This window comes from Pongo pygmaeus, chromosome 19, assembly GCF_028885625.2.
Source record: "Pongo pygmaeus isolate AG05252 chromosome 19, NHGRI_mPonPyg2-v2.0_pri, whole genome shotgun sequence".
Taxonomy (NCBI): Eukaryota; Metazoa; Chordata; class Mammalia; order Primates; family Hominidae; genus Pongo; species Pongo pygmaeus.
Genome location: NC_072392.2, coordinates 54,761,225 through 54,779,727, shown reverse-complemented (window position 1 = coordinate 54,779,727; position 18,503 = coordinate 54,761,225). Strand labels below are relative to the sequence as shown.

The 18,503-nt window shown below is 44.8% G+C and overlaps 1 protein-coding gene across 27 annotated transcripts in view; it reads right to left on the bottom strand.

The window, feature by feature from the left end:
- Positions 1-18,503, bottom strand: part of MYO19 (myosin XIX) — a 91,386-nt gene that overhangs the window by 60,803 nt on the left and 12,080 nt on the right. For 20 of the 27 annotated variants that reach the window (XR_010124526.1, XR_010124527.1, XM_063655543.1 and 17 more), the window contains 8 exons: positions 18,262-18,416; positions 13,935-14,073; positions 13,426-13,574; positions 11,108-11,221; positions 2,230-2,362; positions 1,485-1,554; positions 839-941; positions 21-117 (listed from right to left, as the gene is read on the bottom strand). Coding sequence is in view for 25 of the 27 variants with exons in the window: in XM_063655543.1 (XP_063511613.1) it covers positions 21-117; positions 839-941; positions 1,485-1,554; positions 2,230-2,362; positions 11,108-11,221; positions 13,426-13,574; positions 13,935-14,073; positions 18,262-18,273 (817 nt within the window). In the remaining 2 variants the exon portion in view is untranslated. Of the gene's footprint in view, positions 1-20; positions 118-838; positions 942-1,484; positions 1,555-2,229; positions 2,363-11,107; positions 11,222-13,425; positions 13,575-13,934; positions 14,074-18,261; positions 18,417-18,503 lie in introns of those variants that run through there. The other 7 variants (XM_063655531.1, XM_063655532.1, XM_063655530.1 and 4 more) reach the window with 6 other exon arrangements.

Sequence of the window (18,503 nt, the reverse complement as noted above, 5' to 3'; positions counted from 1 at the left end):
CTAGATGGGGCTCCCCTTACCTTCTAAGCTCCTCTCTGGGTTGGGCAGCCAGGAGAAGGCAGCTCCCTCAGGGAGGTGCCACTGGAGCCTCTCGTCCTCACTGGCTCCTTTGCAAATCTGTGGAGAAGGGTAGGTGGGAGGCGGGGTAGGGGGTTTGAGAAAAGTCCAGGCCTGCATAGGCATGGGGTTGGGATGAGATGAGTAAGAGATGGTAGCAACATCACAAGGCTCAGAGGTCCCTTCCGAGAGCCCAGGGCAGGTATGGGGGCAAAAGATGCCGTAAACATAGCCCTGGATGCCTCAAACCTGATGCAAAAGAACCTTGCTCTAGGGAAACCTGCAGTCTGGTGAAAAAAGGACAATTCCTGCCCAGGGAGCCCGTCGTCTTGACGTGGGAGGCATACCCATCACCTAAGGATGCTCCGATTCTGAGAGAAAGGGAGACATCCTATCCATGCCTTGGGGGACTCCCAGTCCGATGGAAAAGGCACAGCTCTAGGGAAGCCCTTGTTCTGCTAGAGACAGATGCCATTCTAGGAGAGCCCTTAGAATGATAAGAGTGACACAGCTTCCACCCTAGAGATACAGTCCCAGCCTCAAGGACCTTCTGGTCTGATGGAGGAGGTAAAACATACCCCCAGGCCACAACTGTGCTGGGAGTCAAGGTGCAGTGTGAGGCAGAAGTGTTGCATGTGAAGTCTGCAGGAGAAAGTGGTGGCTCCATCAAAAGCTAGGTGAAGGAGCCAGGCATGGAGCATTCTAGGGGGTGGGGGGTTAAAAAACACGGACCCATCCCTGTCCCGCAGCTGGGGCGCTGTAGGCCCCATTTGGCACAAACCTGATAGAATATGTGGAAGTTCCTCTCACTGGAAGCCTGGCAGGCCACTCGAGTTTTCTCTAGGAGGTAGGTCTGGACTGCGGCTCCAGTCATTTGCTGAGCCCTGGGGTACACACAGGCCAGAGCCCGTTAGTTGCCCATTCATTCCATAGCCCAATTTGGGTGTGCCAGATTGCCTGCCACCTGGCAACTCCCCGCCAAGCTCTTCCACTTAGCCAATGGGCATTGAGGGGTGGGGACCACTCAGAATGTCCTTGGGTGTCCTGGAATATTCCCCTGCATCTAGCTCAGGCGGACAGGGCCAAGGCCTCTGCACATCACTTTGCTCTACCCCAAGACAGGAGTCGAAGTCCCAGCTTCAAGCTCAGGGATATGGTCCAAAGAGGTGGCAATTTAGCTAGAAGTCCCTGAGCAAGAGTAGAAGACAGGAGGAACCCAAGCCTGAATAAGCGCACTGCCCCGGGGTTCACCAAGGGGAGAGGAGCTATAGTTCTCCAGGTGCAAAGATCACACCTGAGGTAAAGGGCATGCACCAGGAGGAGCAGGGTTTTTGCCCAGAGGGGTGGCCCAGGCCAGATACTGCCCCAGCCACTTTCAACCTCCCCAATCCCGTCCTCCCACTAGCCAGGGCGACAGCAGCTATTACCTGTTCAGCTGGAGCTGGATGAACTTCCCAAAGCGACTGCTGTTGTTATTCCTCAGCGTACACGCATTCCCTACAGATCACACCTATGTTTATTTCACTCCCCTGGGTTTGCAGAGTCCTCATAAGCCAAGGTGGCTGCAGGTCTCTGGAGGTCATGTTCCTGTGCTCAAGTCACCTAAAGGCCCCTTTGTTGGTTTTCATGTCATAGGGGACTGGACTAGAAAATGGGCCCTCACACTTTAGCAAGTGGGATTCAGGCGAGTTAGAAAAACTTCCCGGCAAGAAATTGGAATGAGCAAGCCTAGGCAGTCAGGGACCTTTCTTTGAAGGGAAAGGTCAAAAACAATCAGCTGTCACTACTGACTTTAGACAGGAAGGCACATCTGGGTTCCAGTGCCAACACACACACTAATCACCTTGTATCCCTTAACAAGTGCCCTTCATTGAACCATCAGGAAACTGGATAGAAGGACAGAATTTGGACGAGCTAAGCCACCAGGTCTTCTCCAGCAAGACTGTTATGTGTGCCTAGGCTGGAGCGAGGAAGAGGACTGAACGACATTACCTCTGTTAGAATGATGCTGAGGAGTACCAGGGAGAGGTTGGGGATCTGAGGCAGTGAAGGATACACTCATCCTCCAACCCCACCCAAGAGAGGGTCTCAAAGCACTGCCCCTCTCCCTGGAAGGTGGAAAATCCCAGAGGAAATGGGACTGAGATACTGTGCAAAGGAGCCCAAGCTCACCAAAAGCTTCCATGACAGGGTTGGAGTTCAGGATCCTCTGTTCTATCCTCTCTGCAATCTTGTGGCTCTCCCAAGATGCAGGTGAGGCGGCCACCACAGCATAGAACTTCATTAGGCAGCGAGATGTCCATGTCTGTGGCAGAAACAGCCCTGTGGGAGCTGTATCTATGTTCCCGCCCACTTCTGAGCCTGCCTGAGAGAACAGCACCCACCAGAGCTCTCTTCTCCACCAGTGTGTTGCTGACAAAATGGGTGAAGGCAGAATTCAACCCTGGCCTCGGGCAAGGCACTTCCTCTACCTGTGTTTGTAAAATGGGAGTACACATCTGTTTCTCCCAGCTCTGTGGCAGACACTGAGCTATCGAGGCTTTCTGTGTATGTTTTTTTTGCAAACTCTGCAAAAGTGTGATTATACAATTGTTTATAAAACAATAAAACCAATGCATAGAAATTTAAAAATTTATTAAAAATCATGCATCTACTTAATGACAGGGCTCCAATTTATACCCAAGCAGTCTAATTTTTTTTTCCGAGACAAGAGTCTCGTCCTGCCTCCCAGGCTGGAGTGCAATGGCACAATCTCGGCTCACTGCAACCTCTGCCTCCTGAGTTCAAGCGATTCTCCTTCCTCAGCCTCCCGAGTAGCTGGGATTACAGGCGCGCGCCACCACGCCTGGCTAATTTTTTCTATCTTTAGTAAAGACGGGGTTTCACCATGTTGGCGAGTCTGGTCTCGAGCTCCTGACCTTGTAATCTGCCCACCTTGGCCTCTCAAAGTGGGATTACAGGTGTGAGCCACCGCACCTGGCCCCAAGCAGTCTAATTTTAAAATTCATACTCTTTTGTTCTTAATCAGCTGAAGTGAGGTATACTTTCATTTTAACTTCTAATTGTTTGTGGCTAGGACATAGAAATACACTGTCTTTACATATTGACCTTGTATCCTAACACCTCACTAAACACTCTACAACTTTTTAGTTGCAGTAAGGTGGCAACTTACTTTGTAGATTCTTTAGATTTTTCTTTGGGATAAGAGAGATTTCTATCTTCTGAAAGACTTTATGTAGAACTGGTAACATTTCTTCCTTAAATGTTTGGTAGAATTTGGCTAATTTGTGTATTTTTAGTAGAGACATGCTTTCACCATGTTGGTCAGGCCGGTCTCTAACTTCTGACCTCAGCTGATGCACCCACCTTGGCCTCCCAAAGTGCTGGATTACAGGCATGAGCCACTGCACCCAGCGAGAGTTATCATTTTATTCATCTTTTCAGAGAAAAGTCTTTTATTTCATTAATATTTTTTCTATTTTATTCATCTTCACTTTTTCCCTTCTTCTGCATACTTTGGGTTTATTCTGTTCCCCTCTAGCTTCTTAAGGTATGCCACAGACTGAATTGTGTTCCCCTCAAATTCATATTTTGAAGCCCTCACTCCCAATGTGACTGCATTTGGAGAAGGGATCTTTGGGAGGTAATTAAGATTAAATAAGGTAATGAGGCCAGGTGCAGTGGCTCACGCCTGTAATCCCAGCACTTTGGGAGGCCGAGGTGGGTGGATTGCCTGAATTCAGCAGTTCAAAACCAGCCTTGACCAACATGGTGAAACCTTGTCTCTACTAAAAATACAAAAATTATCTGGGTGTCATGAATGGCATCCACCTGTAATTCCAGCTACTAGGGAGACTGAGGCAGGAGAATCGCTTGAACCCGGGAGGCACAGGTTGCAGTGAGCTGAGCTTGCACCGTTGCACTCTAGCCTGGGCAACAATAGCGAACTGTCTCAAAAAAAAAAAAAAAAAAAAAGAGGTAATGAAGATGTTGTGCTTTCATTTTATTAGTTCAAAATATTTTCTAATATCGACTTGGTGATGAAATTTCGGATAAGGCTGGACGCAGTGGCTCACGCCTGCAATCCCAGCAATTTGGGAGGCTAAGGAGGGCGAATCACTTGAGGCCAGGAGTTTGATATCAGCCTGGCCACCATAGTGAAACTATAACATCTCTACTAAAAATACATAGTCTCTATTAAAAATACAAAAATTAGCCAGGTGTGGTGGCATGCACCTGTAATCCCAGGTACTCGGAAGGCTGAGGCAGATGAATCACTTGAACCCAGGAGGTGGAGGTTGCAGTGAGCTGAGATCACACCACTGCACTCCAGCCTGGGACAGAGGATCTCAGGAAAAAAAAAAATAATTTTATATATATATATATATAAAATGTATATATACACATAAGTATGTGTATACATATATAAGTATATATGTATATATAAGTATATATGTATACATATAAAAGTACGTGTATATATATATATAGAGATATATATATATATATCTGTCTCCTTAGAAGATAATCACTAAGGCAAAAATGGTAACAATGTTTATATGATAGCATGGCATCATTAAAAAAAGGAACTAAGATCACGTGGAACAATTTAAAAAATAAGATGGTAGATTTAAACCCAGGCATAGTGAGATAGATAGACAGATAGAGAGATTTTTTTTTTCTTTATAGTATCATTGTGATTTTATCTTTGACCCATAGGATATTTAGAAGTGTGTTGTTTAATTTCCCAATGTTTTAGGATTTTCTAGGTGTCTTTGTTATTTATTTCTAGTTCAATTCTATTCAGCTCAAGGAACATAGTTTGTATCATTTTAATCTTTTTTTTTGTTTTTAGACAGAGCCTTGCTTGCTCTGTGTGAGTAAACTGGGACTACAGGCACAAGCCACCACGCTTGGCTAATTTTTGTATTTTTTTGTAGAGATGGGTTTTCCCCACATTTCCCAGGCTGGTCTTGAACTTAAGCAATCCATCAGCCTTGGCCTCCCAAAGTGCTAGGATTACAGGTGTGAACCATCGTGCCTGGCCTCAAAATGTAGTTTTGATTTTATGTATTTTTCCTTTCAATGACAGCAGATTTTACTTCATGTATTTTGAAACTGTAATTAGGTACACACCTGTTTAGAACTGTTTTCTTGATGAATTCACCCATTTATCATTATGAAATGTCTCACCTTATCCTTAGCAACATTGCTTGTTCTAATGTAACCACTTCAGCTTTCCTTTATGAGTGTTAGGATGTTATATTTTCTTCCATCCATTTAGTTTGAACTTATCCATGAGTAGACCACTTATATTTATTGTAATTGTCACTATGCCTGGAATTAAATCTACCATCTTGTTATTTTTTAAATTGTTCCATGTGATCTTAGTTCCCTTTTTTCTTATTGCCTTTGAATAAATTCAGCATTTTAATGATTCCATTCTATCATATAAGCATTGTTACCATTTTTGCCTTATAGTGATTATCTTCTAAAGAGACAAAAAAATAAAAGATTTTACATCTGTGATGCTGAAACTTACCCCTTTGTGTAGATCCAAATATTTATCTGGTTTTCATATTCTTTTGCACTAAAGAATTTATCACTTCTTGCAGTGCAAGTCTGCAGGCAATGAATTCTCTCAACTTCTATTTGTCTTAAAAAGTCTTTATTTCACTTTTATTGTTGAAAAATATTTTTGCTGATAACAGAATTCTAAGCTGACAGATTTTTTTCTTTCAGCACTTTAAAGGTATCACTTTTATCTGTGGGCTTGCAGTTTTTGTCAAGATTCCTATTGTCATTCTTATCTTTGTTCATTTTTATGTAATACTTATTTTCCTGGCTTCCTTTAAGATTTTTTTTTCCTTTTTTTTGAGACAGAGTTTCACTCTGTCATGATCTGGGCTCACTACAACTTCCTCCTCCTGGGTTCAAGCAATTCTCCCACCTCAGCTTCCAAGTAGCTGGGATTTCAGGCACCTACCACCATGCCCGGCTAATTTTTTGTATTTTTAATAGAGACGGGATTTCACCATGTTACCCAGACTGGTCTCAAACTCCTGACCTCAAATGATCCGCCTGCCTCAGCCTCCCAAAGTGTTGGGATTACAGGCGTGAACTACTGCACCTGGTCCTTAAGATTTTTTTCTTATATTTAGTTTTCAGCACTTTGACCATAATGTGCCTAAATGTGTTTTCTTTGTATTCACTCTACTTGGTATTTTTTGAGCTTCTTGGATCTGTGCTTGCCATCTTTGGTTAATTTTGTAAAAATATTACTTTGGATCCATGTCCTCTCTCTACTCCTAGGACACCAATTACAAGTACAGCTGACCCTTGAACAACACGTGTTTGAACTGCATGGGTCCACTTATGCGTGGGTTTTTTTCAATAAATCTCTCCTGCCTCCCCTTCTATTACTTCCACTACCTCTGCCACCTCTGAGACAGCAAGACCAAGCAAGACTGTCCTCTTCCTCCTCAGCCTACTCAAAGTGAAGATGACGGTGATGAAGACCTTTATGAGGATCCACTTTCACTTAAAAGTAGTAAATCTATTTCTTCCTTATGACTTTCTTAATTTCATCTCTCTAGCTTATTTTATTGTAAGAATACAGTATATAAGACATATAACATACAAAATATGTACTGACTGTTATGTTATTTGTAAGGTTTCCAGTTAACAGTAGTTAATCAGCAGTTAAATTATATGCAGATTTTCAATTGCGTGGGGAGTTGGTACCCCAACCTCTGCATTGTTCAATGGCAGACCATTTGATATTGTACTACATTTCTTGGATGCAATTTTCTCTTTGTTTTTCAATTTGGATAATTTCTATTCACCAACTGTCAAGTTCACTAATGCATTCTTTTGCATGTCTAGTCTGTTGATATGCCCAAAGATTTATCATGTTTTAAATTTTTTATCATCTCCATTTGATTATTTATAGTTTCCACCTCTCTGCTGAAAGACTGGAGGAATCTTTTCTGGAGACACCAATAAGCTCATGGGAAAAGTTATGGCCATTCAGGGTCCCACAAGTTTAAAAAGCTACTTACAGTGAGGCCCCATTGGTTGACAATCTTGTACGTAAACACAGATTCTAATCAGTTGTTTAATGCCTTATTTTCAAATATGAACAGACACTCAAGGATCATTATTTCATAAGCCTCTTTTATGTGAAATGACAAATATCATAAATGTTAGAAAAAAACTAGAATGTAGAATTAAAATTTCTAACAAATATTCAAAGTTCCAAAGAATTGGAAGGTAAAGAAAAGAATATCTCTTGGAAGATTAAAAAAATAAAAGAGAAAGGAGGATAGGTGAGAAAAATATGATTACACAACTAACCAAATTTCCTCACAGAAGTTCCAGAAGGAGAAAACACGGGAGGAAATTATTAGATATAATACAAAAATACTTCCCTGAACAAAAGGACATGAGTTTCCAAGTTAAAAAGACCCACAAAAAGTACCCAGCATAATAAGTGAAGAAAGGCTATACCACAACATAGCACTGTGAATTTTAATACCTAAAAGCTTTTGGGGAAAAAAAAAATCACCATTATGGACTGGCTCTCTCAACAGCAATATATGAAAATAAAACCTCGGCCAGGCACAGTGGCTCATGCCTGTAATCCCAGCACTTTGGGAGGCCGGGGCGGGCGGATCACGAGGTCAAGAGATCGAGATCATCCTGGCCAACATGGTGAAACCCCATCTCTACTAAAAATACAAAAATTAGCTGGGTGTGGTGGTGCATGCCTGTAGTTCTAACTACTCGGGAGGCTGAGGCAGAATTGCTTGAACCCGGGAAGCAGAGGTTGCAGTGAGCCAAGATTGTGCCACTGCACTCCAGCCTGGCAACAAAGCAAGACTCTGTCTCAAAAAAAAAAGAAAAAGAAAACAGAAAATAAACTCTCTATATTCAGAAAGAAAATTATTTCTAACCTGGAAGTATAAAACCCAGCCAAAATATCAATCAGATTCGAGGCAGAATAGACATTTTCAGATGTGCAACAATTTGCCCTCCATGTACCTTGTTCAGGAAACTACTAAAGAATATGGTTTGGCCAGGCGTGGTGGCTCATGCCTGTAATCCCAGCACTTTAGGAGGCCGAGGCAGGTGGATCACGAAGTCAGGAGTTCAAGACCAGCCTGGCCAAGATGGTGAAACCCCGTATCTATTAAAAATACAAAAATTAGCTGGGCGTGGTGGCAGGCTACTCAGGAGGAGGCTGAGGCAGAGAACTGCTTGAACCCAGGAGGTGGAGGTTGCAGTGAGCTGAGATCACACCACTGCACTCCAGCCTAGGTGACAGTGCAAGACTTGGTCTCAAAAAAAAAAAAAAAAAAAAAAGAATATGGTTCATAAAAACAAAACAAGGCAGTAAATGAAGAAAAAGAAAGCCATGGAGACTAGGCGTGGTTGGCTCATGCCTGTAAACCCAGCACTTTGGGAGGCCAATGCGGGAAGATCACTTGAGGCCAGGAGTTCAAGACCAGCCTGGCCAACATGGCGAAACCCCACTCTACTAAAAATATAAAAATAGCAGGTCAGGTGTGATGGGTCATGCCTGTAATCCCAGCACTTTGGGAGGCCGAGGCGAGTGGATCACGAGGTCAGGAGATTGAGACCATCCTGGCTAACACAGTGAAACCCGTCTCTACTAAAAATACAAAAAATTAGCCAGGCGTGGTGGCGGGCGCCTGTAGTCCCAGCTACTCAGGAGGCTGAGGCAGGAGAATGGTGTGAACCCGGGAGGCAGAAGTTGCAGTGAGCCGAGATCGTGCCACTGCACTCCAGCCTGGGCAACAGAGCGAGACTCCGTCTCAAAAAAAAAAAAAAAAAAAAAAAAAAAAACAACTTAGCTGGGTGTGGTGGTATGCATCTGTAATCCCAGCTACTCGGGAGGCTGAGGCATGAGAATTATTGGAACTGGGGAGGCGGAGGTTGCAGTGGGCTGAGATTGTGCCCCTGCACTCCAGCCTGGGCGACAGAAACCCTGTCTCAAAAAAAACAAAAAACAAAAACAAAATAAAGAGAACGCTATGGGCTCCCGCCATGGGGGATTTATCCTAGGACAGATGGGAATCTGGGGATGTGCAGAAGCAAAGAAGCTTCCAAGCAACAGCTGTGTGGCAGCAGCCCTGAGTAGCCACCAATCCAGACAGAAGAAAAGATGTGGTCTGAGAGCTCTAGGAAGGGTATCTCCAATGAAAGAAGCTGATTTGCTTGCCAGTTTGACAGGTGTTTTCCAGATTTGGTGACAAGTCTGGTAATGAGTTAATAATGGTATATAAAAACTAAACAAGTGAAAAAATGGGGCAATTATTTATTTATTATTTATTTTACTTGCCCCACTTTTTCACTGGTTTAGTTTTTGTACACCACTATTAAACTAAACAGGGAAAACAGGGAAAATAAAAATTATGCAAGAATATATAGTATATTATATGGCTCTGCTATTAATATACACAGGACCATAACCATGTAAATACTGCTTATTAACTTAATTAGAAATTATGAAATAATTATATACAGAATATATATTTTGAGGGCAGGGAAATAAGGGTTAAATCCTCATCAAAGTAGGAAGTGAACAGATAAGGTCCAAAACCAAAAAGTCACTAACAATATAAGCAGTAGTTTAAAAATACGGATGTAAACACCCAGATAAACTGATAAAAGATGTGCAAGTAACTGCCATCTGGAGAGAGGGAACAAGGTTGAAACACAAGGAGCAGGTTTGCTGTTTTTCTTTATAAGCTTTGTAGTATTGCTTGATTTTTTGAACTATGTAACTACATTACTATTTATTAAAAATAAATTTTTGAAAATATACCAGGCCCAGCCCAGGGCTACAGTGGCTGCTCAATAAAGGGTTACCAAGCTCTCTGGCCGGATGAGTCTTGGGCCAGGTTCAGCTTCAGTTCCCCAGAGCAATTCTGGGGGACAAGGCTTCGTTGAGAAGCTGGGCATAAGCCACTTCACTAGCCACCTTGATATAGCTCCTAGAGATCCCCTCCTAACCCAAGTCCAAGCCCTCATCCCTGCAACTTACTGTCTTTGTTTTCTTGTCTGTCTCTCTCAGCAGACTAAGTGCCCCCTGAAAGCTACATGTTGCATTTTTCATCCCACTGCCACCCCTCAGTGCCCAGCCAGAAGCCTAGAACCTGGCAAGTTCTCAGTGTTCAGCAATTCTCATATGTGAGTGAAGGCAGGAGGAGTTTACGGTCCAAAGAGTTCCTCATGAAGGTAAAAGTGTTGTGGAAAGGGCGAGGCAGCTGGGTGAGGCTTGTCAAGAAGGTGGCAAGGCCTTGGCCAATAGTCTCCTTTGACCAGCTGTGCAACTCCCCACTCATCTGTATCCAACATCCTGTTATGGTTTTGCTACCCAGAAGGCCACGTGGCCATACCAGGAGCTTCTGTCCTCCCCAACACCTGGCCCAATATACTGCCCTTGCCACCATGGGCAACCCAGAGGGTTCAGGTGGTCTACTCCAACAAACTCTTTCCCACAAGAACCCCAGCTACTTTGGAGGAGCACTGCCACATGCCAAGCATGCCACCAGGTACCATATGTACAGTGACTCATTTAACTCTCACAGAAGTCCTATGAGTCAGGTGTTGGTCCTCCCCTTCCATTTTACAAGTGGAAGAACTGAGAGCTTTGCAGAAGCTAAGTACTTTTCTGATGTCTTCTTAACCACTATGCTGGAATCCCCAGCAGCTGACTTTTGTTTCCAGTGGTGTCAGAGCTGGGAGAGACTTTCAATGAGAAAATAAGACTTAGAAAGGAAGCTTCATTCCTATTTCACCCAGGGTGATGGCAGAGCTAGCAGTACAGCCTGGACTGGAATCCTGTCTCTTGACTTCTGGCTCAGTGCTAGCCCACCATTGTGCACCAACCCCAGCTTCAGCCAGCGTATCTGGGAATAATTAGGAAGCAAACAACTCCACAAGGAAGGCCAAGGAATGACCCCTGCCTCCCTGTCCACCCAGCCAGTCGTGAGTTGATAGGATGGGAAAGACGTCTTCCTACCTTTCCAGCACCACTCTCTCCACTGACAACAATAGACTGGTTGACTGGTTCAATCAGGCTCTTGACATTCCTGTAGGTCTGTTCACCCACAGTGAACACATGGGGCTTCAGTTTCTGGAACATCAAGGAGTGAAAGGTCATGTGACGGAATGCCTGTTTTTCAATGATGACTGAGCCAACGATGACTGAGATGGGGAGGCTGCCAATAGCAGTGGTGGGATGCTTCCTCCAGAAAAATTTTCTGGATGTCACAGTGTTAGGCCCAACTTTAGAACCCCTATGCTGGCTTTACCTACTCATCTTCTCTCAGCCTAGAAGCAGTGCTAGCCTTGACCAGTTTATAACATTAACACTTTATACTCCCATCTTATCTTGCTTTAATTGTCTTATCCTTCTGCCTATTACTTCATTTTACTATAATTTGCAATTTGCAAAGTTCTTATAAACTACTAAGTCTGTCCACTAATTGGAAATATAACCGTATTTTATACGGTTCCTCATATAAGGAATGTGAGGTTCAGAGGAGTTAAATAACCTTTCAAGGCCACTCAGCAAGTAAGTATATCCACGACTTAAATTCCAAAACCACTGTTCTCCTTTTCTTCAACAACTATTAACTGTCTTCAATGTACTAGGCATCAATCAAGCTGGATGCTGAGGAAACATAGGAGACTACAACTTGGCTTTTACTTTTCAGGAGGCAGGGCAGACAGCAGACAGGGCTCTCAGGACAGACTTCCCCTGGATTCCAACTGGATACCTCATCATGCATGAACTTCTGGAGGGCCACGCCTCCACAATGCCCAGCTAACCCAGCCAGCAGTGATCACTTAGCCACAGCTTGCTGAGGGAGAAGGCAACTGTTCCATATGGCATCAGAGCCACTCCTCTCTACACCTGCCCTTGCCCCAGCCACCTATCACCTAGAGGGATACAAAGCCTCCAACTGTTGTCTCTGCCTCCTGCCTCACCTTCTTAAACCCAACTCCCAGAGTAATTATTCGTCTAGTGGGTTCTGTTCCCAGTCCCACCTCTACCTGGATGAAGACACTCTGCAGATTCTCTCTGCCTCCTATGGTGCTTCAGACTCTTCACAAACAACCCTGGCTTTCTCGTCTTCCTGCTCTCATCTACTCCCTCTTGCCCCCAAGACCTCCCTCCTGCCAGCAAGTTTTCTCTCACCTCTCCCTGAATGCATCACGCACTTTTACACCAACAAGCTCATTATCTGTCTGTACCTCCACCACCCCACCCCAAATAACTTATCCTTTTCTCAGTAAAAGAATAAGTTACTTTCCTCAGTAGAGATAAACATATGCTGAATTTTCCAGGGCAATCCTTATCGTGCATAATTTCATTCTTTTCTAAAAAGGTAGTTTTGCTGGACTCAGTGGCTCATGCCTATAATCTCAGCACTTTGGGAGGCTACGGCGGGTGGATCACTTGAGGTCAGGAGTTCGAGACCAGCCTGGCCAACATGGTGAAACCCCATCTCTACTAAAATACAAAAATTAGCCAGGCATGGTGGTGGGCACCTGTAGTCCCAGCTACTCGGGAGGCCGAGGCACAAGAATCACTTGAACCCTGGAGGTGGAGGTTGCGGTGAGTCAAGATCGCACTACTGCGCTCCACCCTGGGTGACAGGGAGAGACTCAGTCTCAAAATAAATAGGGCCGGGTGCGGTGGCTCACACCTGTAATTCCAGCACTTTGGGAGGCCGAGGTGGGTGGATCACCTGATGTCAGGAGTTTGAGACCAGCCTGACCAATATGGAGAAACTCCATCTCTACTAAAAATACAAAATTAGCCAGGTGTGGTGGCATATGCCTGTAATCCCAGCTACTGAGGAAGCTGAAGCAGGAGAATTGCTTGAACTCAGGAGGTGGAGGTTGCGCTGAGCCCAGATCATGCCATTGCACTCCAGCCTGGGCAATAAGAGTGAAACTCCATCTCAAAATAAATGAATAATTAAAAAAAAATAAGGTAGTTTGTTAAATACACAAATATATAATACCTTTATAAATCCTTTCCTGTTAATAAAACCGCAAACAAGAAAAAAAAATCCTTTCTCTTATGTCTCTATTTTAGGTTTCAAACTCAGTTAAACAAATATTTATTCCCCACTTTGCACCTTCTGTCCTGTAGTCAGTTCTTTATGGTTCAAAATTCTGCCAGCTCCTATTGGGCAGGCCATGGCACTAGCAGACTCTGAATGACCACATGGCTGGTGAATAGATGAATAAGGACAGGGGTAACTGCAAAGAGGTTTAGTGGGAGGTAGAGGAGCCCTGAGGCCACAGGCAGCGGCAGAGCCTTACCTGGGGCTGAGGCGCAGCATAGTACTCTCTCATTAGCTCAGGCGAGTAGAGCTGAGGAACAGGCTTGAAGGGGTTCAAGGCTACCAGGGTGCAGCCAGCATTAGTGTAGAATGTGTCTGCCATGTACCGGGCCTGCAGGCACCTCAGGACTGAGGCAGAGATGCCTTTAGCAAACTTGGGCTCAAATATAGTCAAACCACACACACAGACATCTACTTAAGTAACAGCCCTCTTTCTGCAATTAGCTAAGAATCATTAAATCCCAGCAGCTCCCTGAAGAACAGATACAAGATCTAATTAAGACGAGCTCCAAATCTGAAGCAAAGCATGCCCTGGGGAGCCCAGGTGCAGCTGTCATGCTCCCTCAGGCGGAGGTCTGGAGCAGCCCACCTGGCTCCAGATTAGGAGTCCTGCCGACCTCCGTCTGACCTGGAGAAGCTGTGCTGACTACTCTCATCACACCTCCAACCTCCTGGAGATGGTACTCTTGAGGAATGGGAGGCCCATACCTGTCTCTAGTGTCACAGGATTCACCCTAGTGAGGTCATCCAGCTTGTACAGCAGGACCTCCCCACCCAGGAACTCCTGCAGGTCTTCTCTGAGGTACTCCCTGGCTTGGCCATCAGACCCCAGATTGTGGCCATTGACCTGGAAGAGATAACATGAAGGTGAGGCCAGGCGCAGTGGCTCACGCCTATAATCCCAGCACTCTGGGAGGCCAAGGCGGGTGGGTCACAAGGTGAGGAGATCGAGACCATCCTGGCTAACACGGTGAAACCCTGTCTCTACTGAAAAAAATACAAAAAATTAGCCAGGCGTGGCGGGCGCCTGTAGTCCCAGCTACTCGGAAGGCTGAGGCAGGAGAATGGCGTGATCCCGGGAGGCGGAGCTTGCAGTGAGCCAACATTGTGCTACTGCACTCCAGCCTGGGCGACAGAGCAAGACTCTGTCTCAAAAAAAAAAAAGAAAAACCAAAAAACCAAAAAACATAAAGGCCATGACAGCTGGTACTCAGAACAGCTGGCAGCTACAGAAGGGTGGGAACCTGTATAGTAGAAGGAGACTCTGGTATCATAGTCTGGTTGGGTTCAAATTTCAGTTCTGCCTCTTACTAGCCCTGTGAGCCTGGGTAAGTTACCCTCTTTGAGTCACAGTTTCTTTATTCGTAAATAAAGGAAAATAAACTCAACTGACAGGGTTATTGGGAAGAAAAGCAAGAAGAGATATACAAAGCATTTAGTCAGTGCCCGGCATACAGCATGTACTCAACAAATGCTATCTCTTCTGCCAAGAGCTCCGGCCACTTAAGTAGCACTTCCAGGCTACTAGCCTTATTAGAAATAAGGCTATAGGAATGTTGCAAAGGAAAAGAACCATGGGTTAGGCCTTTTTGGGAAGAGACAGTTCAGCTTTTGATGTAAAACAGCTGTACCTTCTGAGAGAGGTAGCCCCACGTCTTCATCACCTGCCTTTTGTGGCTTAAATTTAGGCTGGCTAATGAATTGGTTCCCTTGGCCGGAGTCTGCTTGAGAGACAGCCTGGCTCAGAAGGCTATCTGAGGTCAAGAATAGGCACCAAGGGAACAGGTCCTTTCTCCTCCCTTGCCTATCTTTTTTTTTTCCTTTCTTTTTTAAGAGATGCAATCTTGCTCTGCTACCCAGGCTGCAGTGCAGTGGTGTGATCATATCTCACTGCAGCCTCCAACTCCTGAGCTCAAGTGATCCTTCTGCCTCAGCTTCCCAAGTAATTGGGACTAGAGGCATGAGTCACCCTATCTTCCTTTGCCCGTCCTTGATGTCAAACCTTTCCACATGTATCATCTCTCCACTTCCTCCCGTGGTCCCATTTCTCCTACTGTCTCCTTTGGGGATGCAAGAAAGATAGAGTGGAGGTTGAAGACAGGTATCTTGCTGAAATGTGCTTTTGAAGGAAGAGGTCTGTGATACAACAGGTGAATTTCCAATGAGAATGGTGAGCCTAAAATTTCAAACCTCTCATAGAAATAAGCCATGGTGGCAAGTTTCCTCCAAGAGGCCCAGTAATGCATTTCTTCCAAAACCACTGCCTGTTCTCTGAACTTTGGGCCCACTATAATGCACAAGGTAGGCTCTTGGCCTCCAGAGTAACTGCTGAGGTCAGAGCACAGCTATATCTATGCATATCCCTCTGCTTTTATGAAGGGGAAAAAAAAACACCACCACACAAACCACTCACAAACACAGACACAATTTATGAAGAGTTCTGATCCAACCAGAGTGGCATCTGAGTATAGTGATCAAGTACCTGGACTTGAAAGTTAGTTGTCTGGCTTTGAATCCTGATTCTACCTCTTACAGTTATATTACTCTTATGTTAATTTCTTCATCTCTTTGTGCCTCAATTCTCCTCATCTGGTCCCTGTAATCCCAGCTACTTGGGAGGCTGAGGTAGAAGAACCACTTGGGCCTAAAAGTTCGAGGCTGCAATGAGTTATGATCGTACCACTGCACTCTAGCCTGGCCAACAGAGCAAAACCTTGTCTCTAAAGTAAAAAATAAAAATAGAAAAATTTCCAGCTGGCCATAGTGGCTCAAGCCTGTAATCTCAGCACTTAGGGAGGCCAAGGTGACCCTGTCTCTATAAAAAATATGTAAAAATTAGCTGGGTGTTATGGTATGTGCCTGTAACCCCAGCTATTCTAGAGGCTGACGCAGGAGAGTTGCTTAAGCCCAGGAGGCTGAGGCTGCAGTGAGCTATGGTGATACCACTGCACTGGGCGACAAAGTGAGACCCTGTTTCTAAATAATTTTTTAAAGTTCTTTTCTGTAAAGTGGGATAATGGTACCTACCTCACAGATACAAGCACATAAACACATGAAGGATTTAGAAAGGCCATCTGGAATCTGCCAAAAGGGGTTAGCTATTCTTCTAAAAGTGGCTTTTGTATTTTTTTTTTTTGACACAGAGTCTCGCCCTATCGCCCAGGCTGGAGTGCAGTGGCACAGTCTTGGCTCACTGCAACCTCTGTCTCCCAGGTTCAAGTGATTCTCATGTCTCAGCCACCCAAGTAACTGGGATCACAGGTATGCACCACCATACCTGGCTAGTTTTTGTATTTTTAGTAGAAATAGGGTTTTGCCATGTTGGCCAGACTGGTCTCGAACTCTTGGCCTCAGGTGATCTGCCCGCCTCGACCTCCCAAAGTATTGGGATTACAGGCATGAGCCACCGTGCCTGGCCTTATTTATTTATTTATTTAAGAGACAGGGTCTCACGGATGGGTACGGTGGCTCACGCCTGTAAAAGCACTTGGGGAGGCCGAGGCGGACGGATCACCTAAGGTCAGGAGTTTGAGACCAGCCTTGTCAACAGAGTGAGACTCCATCTCTAAAATAAAAATAAATAAATAAATAAATAAATAAAAATTATTAAAAAAAATTTAGAGGCCGGGCGCGGTGGCTCACGCCTGTAGTCCCAGCACTTTGGGAGGCCGAGGTGGGTGGATCACGAGGTCAGGAGATCAAGACCATCCTGGCTAACACGGTGAAACCCCATCTCTACTAAAAAATACAAAAAATTAGCCAGGCGTGGTGGCTGGCGCCTGTAGTCCCAACTACTCGAGAAGCTGAGGCAGGAGAATGGCATGAACCTGGGAGGCGGAGGTTGCAGTGAGCCAAGATCAAGCCACTACATTCCAGCCTGGGTGACAGAGTGAGACTCTGTCTCAAAAAAAAAAAAAAAAAAAAAATTGGAAAATAGAGATAAGCAAAAGGAGCATAAAAATCCATAATCATACTACCCAGAAATAACCAATATTTTAGAGAATATCATAGGTTTTTTCCCTACATATTTTAAGAACACTGAAAAGTATTATATTTTTGTGTAACTTGCTTTATTCCATTGTATTGATATACCTTTTTTTAATAAGAGAAAAAAAGTTAAAAATAAGCAATAAAAAAGCCCAGAGCAGTCAACTGTTTTGCCCACTTCTTACCTTCAAATCTGTTCCAGGAGCCATATGGCTGGAAGGTCAAGCTGCCGTGTCTACTATGGCTCCCTTGAGGCTGGCAGGCCCCACACCTGGCTGCTACCTTGCTGAGTTCAGGCACTTACCTACCCAAGACTCCACTAGACTCTGAGCTCCCTGAGGGCAAGCACCACCCTCAACATCTGCCTCAGCCCAGTGCCTGGCAATACTTGGTACAATAAAAAGTCAGCAAATAAGTACTGCCACTCTCTCAGGACCAAGAGCTACACACGAAGGATGATATGGGTATGAGACAGAGCTCCACTGTAAAGGGTGATTTGGAATCCTACAGGCCTGGGGCAACAGTAGCCTTTTCAGAGAGGCGGAGACATGGGGATCATGTAACCCATCATTCACTCATTAGAATCCTTCTATATTTCCTCATAGATAGTCTCCTACATTTCTGTACAGGCTGACCTCTTTGCCTGGAGTGCTTATTTTCCTTCTCCAAGTGGCTAATTCTTTCTTGTTCTTTAAGGCTTAGCTTCAAGGAGCACATCCTCTTGCAAGCCCCAGGCTTCTACTATGCCTCAACAATTCAGGTGGCAGGGACATCTCTCAGGACTTCCTCTGCAGAATTCCCAAAGTGCCCTAAGGATTCCCTTACCCATCCCACCTTACCTATCCCAAAGAAAGGAGCTAAAAACCACAAGACAGATTCAAATTAGGTATCAGGAAGAGTTTCTTGATGATGAGTAAAAGGCACTGGAGAGACAATTTGAGGAGAGAAAAGAGACCTTTAAGGGGGCTTTCCCTTCCTTCCAGGTTAGGGCTAGCAAAAGATGCTACAGGTGCTTGAGGGCCTGGGTTATCTAAGGTTGAGGTTTTACCTGCTGGAGCATCCTCCTTCAAAGTCGTCAGCCAGGGTTCTGGGTTGCAGGAGGTACAAGCAGTACTATCCACCTAGTCATGGGACCATGGGCTGGGGTATGGTTCCAACAAAGGGCTCAGTTCTGGAGGAATCTCAGACAAATCACTCCACAGCCTGTGGCATGAGAGAGAAGACAAGGACCACACACAGGTGAGGGCTTTTCTGGGGTGACTCACTCACTCCTTCCCACCTAGCAGAAGC